This window comes from Ammospiza nelsoni, chromosome 6, assembly GCF_027579445.1.
Source record: "Ammospiza nelsoni isolate bAmmNel1 chromosome 6, bAmmNel1.pri, whole genome shotgun sequence".
Classification (NCBI taxonomy): domain Eukaryota; kingdom Metazoa; phylum Chordata; class Aves; order Passeriformes; family Passerellidae; genus Ammospiza; species Ammospiza nelsoni.
In genome coordinates, this window is record NC_080638.1 from 11,730,624 (window position 1) to 11,740,872 (window position 10,249).

General features: G+C 67.2%; 2 protein-coding genes across 2 annotated transcripts; both read right to left on the reverse strand.

Annotated features, from left to right (window-relative positions):
* Window positions 1–1,193: 1,193 nt before the first annotated feature.
* Window positions 1,194–2,597, reverse strand: APLNR (apelin receptor). The gene has a single exon (XM_059474739.1). It carries the CDS (start codon window positions 2,555–2,557, stop codon window positions 1,436–1,438), a length of 1,122 nt encoding a protein of 373 aa, XP_059330722.1. The 5' UTR covers window positions 2,558–2,597; the 3' UTR covers window positions 1,194–1,435.
* Window positions 2,598–5,257: 2,660 nt separating this feature from the next.
* On the reverse strand, window positions 5,258–9,449 carry P2RX3 (purinergic receptor P2X 3). The gene is made up of 12 exons (XM_059473907.1): window positions 9,310–9,449; window positions 8,330–8,465; window positions 8,166–8,237; window positions 8,028–8,094; window positions 7,357–7,450; window positions 7,198–7,275; window positions 6,871–7,012; window positions 6,186–6,316; window positions 6,005–6,098; window positions 5,864–5,929; window positions 5,606–5,683; window positions 5,258–5,497 (listed from the first exon to the last, which is right to left on the reverse strand). The coding sequence occupies exons 1-12, from the start codon at window positions 9,447–9,449 to the stop codon at window positions 5,384–5,386; spliced, it is 1,212 nt and encodes a 403-aa protein (XP_059329890.1). The 3' UTR covers window positions 5,258–5,383.
* Between the last annotated feature and the right edge of the window lie 800 nt (window positions 9,450–10,249).

A 10,249-nucleotide genomic window follows, 5' to 3' on the forward strand; every position in this document is an offset into this window, starting at 1 on the left:
GGATGGATGGATGGATGGATGGATGGATGGATGGATGGATGGATGGATGGATGGATGGATGGAGGAGGGACTGTTGGACTGATGGATGTACAGCTGGATTGACAGATGGATGAGAGATATCCAGGGGTCTCTCCAGGCTGAGGGAGCCTGGATGGCACTGGAATGTAAACACACTTTGAGACGTGTCCCTGGATGCAGCATTCCCACTCCTCAAGCCCCCCCAACCCAAAAACCAGATCCATCTGGAAACTCCCCAAAACGCTCAAGGAGGCTCCCACCCCTCCAGCTGGGGGGTTGTGCAGTCCCCAGCCCCATGGCCACCCCCTCTGTTCCCTGTCTCTGGACAAAGGACGGTCCCCACACGGGGAGACCCCGGGCGGTGGCCCCCAAACACGGCGGGGGCCGGTAGGAAGGCGGAGGCAGCTCCCCCGACGGGAAGCATCCCAAGGAACCCAGTAATGATCCCGCATCCTTTCCAAGAGAGAACAAAGGCTGAGGAGATAGCATAGTTCATCACCCATAAATGAAGGATGTAAATAGCAAATACGGGGAAGATTTATTTCGAGCAGAGCCTCAGGAAACGGCGGGGGCTGGGAGGGGGGGAAATGGGACAGGAGCCATTTGCTGGCTCATCCAAATCCTGGTTGGGGTGAGCCAGGGTCCTGTCCGGTGCCCAAACCTCCCATCAATGCCCAGAGGGTTCTGTGTCCCTCTTCAGACCCCGAGGGTCCCGTGTCCCCATCTGCACCCGGGGGCTCCCATGTCCCCATCCCTCAGGTTTGGGTGTTTCACACCACCAGCTCCTGTTTGCACACCCGGTGAGTCACCCGGGGCTCGTCCCAGCTTCAGATAAAGAAAAAAGCCCCAAAATGGGATTTAGGATTTCAGTGCTGCCGCCTGATACAATCACGGCTGGGGGGCTGTGGCAGGCAGGTGCCCACCCCACGGGGTCCAACACCCCCACCCCGATGCTGCAATGCCCCGAAGGGTTGGGATGGAGGTTTTCCTGCGTTTCCCAAAGTGTTGCTGAGGAACAGACCAGGAGAATCCGTCCCAGGCAGAGATGCCCCATAGTGCACACACACACTACGCCCTCGCTCACGGACACCCTCCATCCTCCACACCCCCACCCCTCCATCCTCCCTTCCACCACATCCCCCAGCCCCCCGAGGGAACTGCGCACACCCTGCTCCTTTTTTAACCAAAAATTCATTTATTTGTCACAAAACACAAAGCCTTGGGGGTGCCGGGGGAGCCGCCCCCCTCTGAGCCCCCCAGGGGCTCCTCCCCGGCTGTGCCTCAGTTTCCCCTTCCCGCGAGCAGGGCTTTCCAGCGGGGCATCCCCAAAGCAAGCCAGGCTTTGGGGCGAGGCCGAGGGGGGTGTTCCCCCCGAGGAGACCAGCTCGGGGGGCGCCGGGGGCGGTCGGGGACGGGCTCAGGAGCGGAAGAGCGTCTCCTGGGTGGCGGGGTCCAGCTTGCCGCCCGGGCCGGGGCCGCCCTTGCCGCCAGGGGGGTGGCTGTGCCCCGAGGAGTAGCTGGCGGAGCGCTCGGGGCCGGGGCCGGGGGTCCGGCAGCAGAGCAGGGCGGCGCAGGCGTGGCGGAACCGGGGGTCGAAGAAGGCGTAGAGGAAGGGGTTGAGGCAGCTGTTGATGTAGGCGATGCCCGTGCAGTAGGGATGCAGGTTGTTGAGGAAGGTGTGGAGAGCGCAGGACCAGGGCAGCACCTCCAGGTCCATCAGCACGTAGAGGGTCTTGACCAGGTGGAAGGGCAGCCAGCAGCCCCCGAAGGCGGCCACCAGCACCGTGATGATGGTGAGCAGCCGCTTGCGCTTGCGGGGCCCCTCGGCCCGCTCCCGGCGGAAGTGAGTGGCCACGGTGCGGGCGATGAAGAAGTAGCAGGTCAGCATCACGGCGAACGGGGCCACGAAGCCCAGGGCGGTGGAGGAGAGCCCCAGCCCCACCTCCCAGGCGCCCTCGGTGCCCTGCGCCGCCAGGTCCCCGTAGTCCATGTAGCAGGTGATCTTGGTGTCCCCGTCGAGCGCGGCCGCCCGCCGCAGCACCAGCGCGGGCAGCGCCAGCAGCGCGGCCAGCAGCCACAGCGCCACCGTGGCCACCAGCCCGCTGACCCGCGAGCGCAGCTTGGCCGTGGCCAGCGGCCGCACGATGGCCAGGTAGCGGTCGAAGCTGAGGCCGGTGAGGCAGAAGACGCTGGCGTACATGTTGACGAACACCAGGTAGCTGCTGACCTTGCAGGCGGCCGTGCCGAAGGGCCAGTGGTAGCCCATCCAGGCGTAGGCGGCCCACAGCGGCAGCGTCACCACGAAGGTGAGGTCGGCCACGGCCAGGTTGGCGATGAAGGTGTCGGCCGAGCGCCGGCGGTCGCGGCCGCCCTTGAAGACGGTCCAGAGGACGAGCCCGTTGCCGGTGGTGCCCAGCAGGAAGACCAGCAGGTAGATGGTGGGCAGCAGGGCCAGCGAGGGGCCCCACTCCTCGTACTCGCACGAGTACTCCGTATCGTTGTCGAAGCCGTAGGTGTAGGCGCCCGTCGTCTCCTCCATCCCGGCGCTGGGCTCCGCTCCGCTCAGCTCATCCCGGGCTCAGCCGCTCCTGCGGCCCCGGCGCGAGTCCCACCGCGTTACCTCCCCTTCCTCCTCCTCCCCGCCCTCCTCCTGGAGGGGACGGGCGGGACAGGGCAGGAGGCAGGGCCGGGGGGAGCCCCCGTGGGAAACTTCACAGCTCCCCCCACCTCCATCTGGCTCCTGCCCGGGCGGTTTTATCGAGCTCTCACCCGCGTGTCAACGCGCCGACCCCCGCGATAACCCCGGCCTCGCCGCGCCCGCGGGTTCGGGCGCCCACCACGGCGGCGGTGGGGCTGGGATCCGGCTCTGGGGAGCTCAGGAACGGGGGGGGCTGCAGGCAGCATTTGGGATTTCACCTCGGGGTGCCGCATGCGGCGCTGGGGTGTCACACATCGGGGCTGCGTTTCGCACGGGCGGTGTCACATCGGGCACTTGGCGGCGGGGGGGTCGCGCTGGGGGTTGGTGTCACACTGGAGGGAGTGGCACTGCGGGGGGGGGGGGGGAGGGTGTGCATTTGGCATTTTGCATTTGGCATTTTGCGTTTGGCACTCGGGATTCCCCGTTTTGCTGCCAGCTTTGCACACAGCGGTGGCTCCGCTCCCCCCTCAAAGCGCCGGGGCTCCACTTTGAGCACAAAGTGCCGAGGAGATTTATACATTTAGCAAAAATCCTGGGCGGGGAGGGGGGGCTCTGGGACCCCCCACGCTGTAAAATGACCATTTTAGGGCAGCAGCTGCCGCAGGACTGGCTGCCACCGGAGCTCTCGGTGTGTCCCAGCTCCGCGGGTTGCTGATGGAGCGGCAACGCTGAGCCAAGAGGGAACAAACTTCCCCCACCCCACAAATAAACATTGGGGGGAGGAGGGAAGGCCCCCGAGGTGGTCTGGGATTGTCCCACTGGGACTGAACTCTCACAGTTCCAGCTCTGGGGAAAACCGAAGAAGTTGAGCGGGATGTCTGAAGAGCCCCAAATCCCCCGGGACACGCAGGGGGGCTGGGCTGGGGCTGTAGGGGGGGATTAAGCGCGGGATAGGCTGTGGGAAGGGGCAGGTTTAACACCCCAGTGCAGGGACGGAGGTTGGTGGGGGGGCACAGAGCCCCCGGGACCCCCCACCGGCTCAGTGGGGCCCTTCTACCAGCAAAGAGGTGCGAAGGAGGGGCTGTGGGGGGAATTCAGCGGCTGAAATAGCGGGGGAGAGCTCACAGGAGCTCCAAAATGAGTGGTGTCGGGGGGAAAGGGCTCTGTAAATGGGGGTGCAGGTTAGGGGACTCCGGGGGTGGGGGCACCAAACCAGACACCCAGAGCTGCAGCATCAGCCGGGAGAGCAAACCAGGCTGGAGATAAGGAGTGATCCGGTATCGCAGTGCCGGGACAGCCGGCATGCGTGGGGAGAGAGGTATGAAAGGCAGGAGCTGCTGAAAGTGGCGGCAGAACCGCGAGGTGCCCAGCTCCGGCTCAAATCCCAGGCTGGAATGAAGAAGGGCCGGAACCCCGCAGTCCCCAGCGCAGACACAGCTCGAGCCTTTCCGCTAATTAGCAGCATAAACAGGGAAACACCAGCGCTGCTAATGAGCCCCCCGGGATCGCAGCGAGGCTCCCCGGGCCGCTCCCGCCCTGGCCGGAGCCCCGTTAATGAGCAGGACCGCTAATGAGCGGTTCTATTAATGACTATTAATAACACTCCCAGCTCTCTGTGTCCTAATTGGAGCGCGGCACAAGTATCCATTTCCAGCCGCCGCAGACCAATCCGTTTCCAGTCTCTTCCCTTTCCAAAAGCTGCGGGTTGAGTGTCCCTGTCCCCCCCTCGCTGTCCTGAAGCTGGGGTGCCTCGCCCTCGGTGCCACCCTGGGGGTTCCTTGGTCCCGGCGCCGCGGACGGAGCCCCCCAGGCTGGGTTTGTGGTGGTGGGTGGGCGGCCAGGGCTGGGCTGATAAGGAATCCGTGGGGCTGATAAGGAATCCGTGGGGCTGATAAGGAGCCCCGCTATCTGCAGCGGGGGGAGGGCAGGAGCCGCTCTCCCTGCGGGGCGGGGGCTGCCTTGGGCACCAGCGAGGGGCTGCGGGACCCTCGTTTGGCATTCCCAGGAATGAACCCCAGCGGATCCATTAGGAGCAAGCCAGGCTCACAGCATCCCTCCCCACTGGTTCTGCAGGGGGATTGGGGTGGGAGCCCCCACGGGGCAGGATGAGGAGCCAGAGCTCACCCCCCTCACCCCATCCTGGGAGCCAGAGCTCACCCCCTCGCCCCATCCCGAGCAGGAAGGGCAGCGCTTGGCCCTGCATGAGGAGCCATCCGGGAGCTTCCTCCGAATCCACAGTTACTCACATCCGACGGAGGAAGGGACAGCCCGAGGGCACAGCTCCTGTCCCTCTGTGCCGTCTTCCCTTCCACGGGCGCTCCTCCTGTTGGCAGCTCCCCCCGCGGTGTCCCGCATCCCAGGGACAGCACCCTGACCCCTCTTCCCTCTGTTCCTGCACCCCAACCCTGCCCGTCAGTCCCCCAAAAACCACTCCGCGACCCCCCAAGGCTGGACACGGGTGGGTGCTGCGAGCCACGGGTTTATTGGGGGGCATGGGGTGGCAAGGACAGGGAGGTGCTGCCGGAGGGGCACCCTGGGGGCAAGGGACAGGGATCGTATGGACACTGGAGACACTGGGATGTACCCGGGGTGGGCATTGGGGGCAGCCAGATGCTGATGGGGCTCACAGAGGGAGCACTGGGGACTGGGGGGCAATAGGAGCCCGACGGGGGTCTCGGCTGCCCCACAGCGTGGTGGGCAGGCAGGAGCTGCCCCATGGCCCCCGGGCTAGAGGCCGAGGGAGAAGGTGCCCGAGTCGGTGGATTGCTTGTCCCGGGAGCAGGTCCCCAGCGCCCCGGGGGGACACGCTGAGGGGGTGGCGGGCACGCCGGCCTCTGACACCTATGGGGCAGGGGACAGAGGCACTGGGTGAGTCACTGCAGCCGGGGGGGGCTGGTCGAGCCCCCAGAGGTGTCCCCATCCCCAGGGAACCCCGGCCCCGTGTCTGACCTCCTCGAACTTGCGGGCCTTGTAGTGCTCAGCGCCCTTGAGGAAGTTGAGCAGGATGATGTCGCACAGCACCGTGCCCTGGGAGCAGCAGTGTTGGGGTGAGGGGGCCCGCGCTGTGGAGCACCCCCGTACTCCCACAGAGCCAGGCCGCTGTCACCCTGCAGCTGTGCTGTGTCCCCATGCCCTCTAGCCACGGGATTTCCCCCTTGTGCCCTGGGAGGTGTCACCACTGCGAGGCTGAGAACGTCCCCCACTCACCACACCGATGGAGGTGAAAGCAGCCACCGTGTTGATGAGGGTGGGCACGATGCCGAACTTGCCGGCCTAGGGGAGCAGAGCCCTTGTTGGCCAGGGTCCCCAACCCCCTGTGACCCCACAAGTCCCCGGCCCCGCACGTACGCTGCCATACACCAGGACATCGAAGCGGATCCCAAAGGCCTTGATGAGGGTGCGGCGCTCGGAGCCGTCGGGCCAGCGATAGTACCTGGCGTGCCTGCGGTGACACGGGGACATGGGGACATGGTGACAGGAGCTGTGCCAGGCAGTGCACACCCCTGTGCCGTGCGTGTCCTGGCCATACCTGAAGTTGTATCCAGGGGCAGGGGTCCGGGCCAGGCTGTCCAGGCGGGTGAAGGAGTAGCGGGGCAGGCAGCGCTCCCAGGCCCGGTCCAGGTCACACACCCACCCGATCTTGATCCCCAGCACCCCCCCCTGCCCCAGCCCCACGTCAGCACCACGGACCCTGGCCCCATGGCGCCAAGTCCCCACAGCTTCACAGTCCTGCATCCCCATGGCCCTGCACTCCATGTCCTATGAACCCACAGCCACATTCTCATCTCCCCAAGTTCCACATCCCCCTGCACCCCATGTCTCCAGTCTCCATGTCTGTACACCCCATGTCCCCGTGTCACACATCCCAAACCCCATCCGTGTCCCAGTGTCAAGCCCCACGTCATCACTCTGTCCCGTGTTCCTGTATCCCCATGTCCTCTTCCCAACATCCTCATCCCTGCATCCCGTGTCCCCATGTTATGCAAGCCCATGTCCCCGTCTTCCATGTCCACATCCCACCACCCCATATCCCCCCATCCATGTCCCATGTCCCCATGTCCCACATCCCATGTCTCTGTGTCCCCAAGTCCCACATCCCATGTCTCTGTGTCCCCAAGTCCCATGTCCCTATGCCCTTCCACCCCACGCACTTGTACCCCTGTGTCCCCACACCCACGCCATTGTCCCCCCGTGCCTCCCGTGTCCCCGCTCACGGTGGCAGCCAGCGCAGGGAAGTCCTGCCCAGCCAGACGTGCCACGTCCCCCAGGCGCAGGATGGGGCACAGGGGCTGCAGCTGTGGGTGGAAGCGACACCGGCCCAGCTCCACCCCACTGCCAGGGGGTGGCAGGTTGGTCCTGGGGACACAGGGGGACACGGAGGGATGTGCCATCAGGCAGCAGTCTGGGGTTCATGGACCCCCATCCCAGTATCTCCCCACCATCTTGTGCCTGTGTCCCCATGTCCCCTGTCCATGTCCCTGTGTTACCCCACACCCTGTCCTCATGTCCCCCCGTGTCCCCCCGTGGCTTGTGCCACTCACTTCTCGAAGCCAAAGAGCGGGAAGCGGATGCTGTTCTTGATGAGGAGGGTGAAGTTCTCAGCTTCCAGCATGACGGGACTGGAGGAAGGGGGGTGACGCTGAGGACATGGCAGGGGGCATGTCCCCTGCTCCTCCCTGTGTCCTCCCAGCCCCACTTACACATCAATGGTGTCCACCTCGGGCGGGCACCAGCCCTGGATCTCGCAGGTGCGCAGGGTCGCGTTGTAGGGGACGCAGCGCCCTGTCAGCACCCCTGGGACCCCCAACCCTGTCAGCACCCATGGGATCTCGGGCCCTGAACTGTCAGCAGCCCTGGGACCCCCAACCCTGTCAGCACACCAGGCACCTGGGCTTCTGAACTCTGTCAGCACCCCTGTGACTCCTCTACTCCCATCAGTACCCTCGGGGGCATCTCTGAGACCCTGGACCCCCATAGGCACCCCTGGGACCCCCGGACCACTGTCAGCACCTCTGCCAGCAGCACTGAGACCCCAGACCCCCTTCGGCTCTCTTGCGACCCCCGGACCACTGTCAGACCCCCGGGAGCACCCCTGAGACCCCAGATCTCTGTCAACACCCCGGCGATCCTCATACCTCTGTCAGTACCCTCGGGAGCACCCCTGCGACGCCAGACCCCCATCAGCACCCCGGGGATCCCCATACCCCCTTTGGCACCCCTGGGACCCTGAACCTCCGCTCCCCCAGCCCTCCAGCTCCAGAGCCCCGGGCCCCCCCAGCCCGCCGAGCCCACCGAGGGTCCCTCACTCCCGCCCGCGGTGGCTCCCGCGGTCCCTCGGTGCCCTGAGCCCCGTTGCCAGCGGGTCCCTCACCGTTGCTCGTGCCCGGGCTCAGCTCCCGGCAGTCCCGGTCCGCCGAGCAGTGGAACGCGGCTTCGCTCTGCGGGGCGGGGGTCAGCGGACGGGGGGCTCACCGAGGGGTCCCCCCGAGCGCCCCCTGCCCCCCCGCACCTCCGGGCACACGCCCTGCGCCTGCTCCTCGGTCCGGATCTGCTTGGTGACCACCACGAACACCGAGGTGCCCTGCGGGACGTCGCTGTCACACAACCCCGTCCGGAACTGAGGCGGGAGTGGCCCCGCGCCCCTCAGCGACCCCTCCGGTCCCCGGTGCTCACCTGGGGGGGCGTGACGTAGTCGGCCGTGTCCATCACCTGCCCCGCGTAGCGCCCCACGCCCTTCACCTTGGTGACCACGGAGGACTCGATGGCGGTGTCCCGCACCTGGTACGCTTTCTCATGGAGGAACACCCAGCTGGGACAGCACCGCGGGTGACGCTGGGGACAGCCACCCTCGGACACCACCGGCACCCCCCTGGCCCCTCCTGCCTCTCCCGGACCTGCCCGTGACCCCCGGAGCTATCAGCGCCAGCGGCTGCGGGTCCCCGACTGCCACTTCTCATCCCCCCGCCGGTGGCTGCTGTCACCCCCGGGAGCACTCGGGGACAGGGACCCCAGCGGGGCTCATCCCCTTCTGTCACCCCCTGGAGCCGAGCGGCTTCTCTGCCCCTCGGTGTCACCCACGCTGTCCCCTTCCCGTCATCCACCCGAGATGCTCTCCTGGATGTCCCCCTTGCGTCACCCGTACCGACACCTTGCTGTCCCCATCGTGTCACCTGCGCTGCCACCCTCCTGTCACCCGCACCGGCACGCACTCCGGCTGTCCCCCTTGTGTCACCCGTACCGACTTCCTCCGTCCCGCCTTGTCAACCGGCACGCTCTCTGGCTGTCCCCCTTGTGTCACCCGTACCGACTTCCTCCGTCCCGCCTTGTCAACCGGCACGCTCTCTGGCTGTCCCCATCGTGTCACCCGCTCCGGCACACCTGAATTCCCGGCACTGACACATTGTCACCCGCTCTCCCATCCTTCCTCTGCTCCCGGCCTGGCCACCCCCTCACCCCGCGTACCGCCCGGTGTCCCCTCGCTGTGACCCCACGCCACATGCCGTCACCCCCGGGTGTCACCTGCAGCAGCGAGTGGCTGTCACCGCGCTGTCGCGGTGCCGGGAAGGGTTCGGGGGTGTGTCCCGGGGGATGTCCCGGGGCGGGCTGTCCCGGAGATGCCCGGGGGTGTTCCGGCGGCTGCCGGGGGGGCTCACCCGACGAAGTAGGTGAGGATGAGGAGCTGGACGCCGCGGTTGACGACGCCCACCACCCAGCTCTTCACCACCACCGACTTGGTGGTCTCGTAGGAGAAGAAGTCGCTCACCCAGCGGGTGCGGGAGCTCGGGAGGGACATGGGCAGCGCGGGGGCGGCCGGAGACCGGGCTGCGGGCAGGGCAAGGCAGGGCTGCGGGAACCGAGGAGGATGCGGGAAGGGCAGGGCAGGGGTGCGGGCAGTGAGCGGGGATGCGGGCAGGGCAGGGCAGGGCAGAGCAGGGCGGGCGCGGGTGCAGGCAGCGGTACCGGCAGGGGCACGGACAGCGTGCGGGTACCGGAGGGTGTGGGCAGCACCCGCAGGGGTGCGGGCAGCGAGGGCGGTGCGGGCGGGCGGGCGGAGGCGGGGGCAGGGCGGGGGCCGGGGGCGGGCGCACGGCCCGGGGGGACGGGAGGGATGGCCCCCCCATTCCTGGATGGATGGCGGGGTGCAGGCGGGCTCCTTCCCCGGGGTTCCCCCCTAAAGGGGGGACCCATTCGGGCACCGGGGAGCCCCGCATTGGGATGCACGTGGCGGGCGCGCCCCAGACTGGGGATGCCTGGTTTGGGGAGACACCCCTGCAGGGGAGGACGGTGAGGGAGCCCCGTGCGCGCGGTTTCGGGGGTGCCGCGCTCTGGGCCACCCCATGGTCCGGTTCCAACACTTTGGGGCGCCCCGGGTTTGGGGGAGGGGGGTGTCCCCAGAAGAGGTGACGTCACGGGGCTCGCCCCGTGCTGGCCAATGGGGTCTCTCCCCCTTGTCTCTATTGTTCTGGGCGGGGCAGAGCGGCGGGTGGGGGGCGGAGTCCCGGCCGCTCTGACCCCGCCCCCGCCGCTCGGTGCGGCGGAGAGCGCTGCACGGGCCCGCCCAACCGCCAGGGGGCGCACGCGCGGTACCGGCGC

What these genes read in the sequence shown, in the direction of transcription:
- APLNR (XM_059474739.1), bottom strand. Translation starts at nt 2,557, where the DNA reads ATGGAGGAGACGACGGGCGCCTACACCTACGGCTTCGACAACGATACG.
- P2RX3 (XM_059473907.1), bottom strand. Translation starts at nt 9,449, where the DNA reads ATGTCCCTCCCGAGCTCCCGCACCCGCTGGGTGAGCGACTTCTTCTCC. An exon ending in CCGCTCTTTGGCTTCGAGAA is followed by an intron (nt 7,013 to 7,197) that starts GTGAGTGGCACA and finishes CTGTGTCCCCAG; the next exon opens with GACCAACCTGCCACCCCCTG. An exon ending in TCCCTGCGCTGGCTGCCACC is followed by an intron (nt 6,317 to 6,870) that starts GTGAGCGGGGAC and finishes GGGCTGGGGCAG; the next exon opens with GGGGGGGTGCTGGGGATCAA.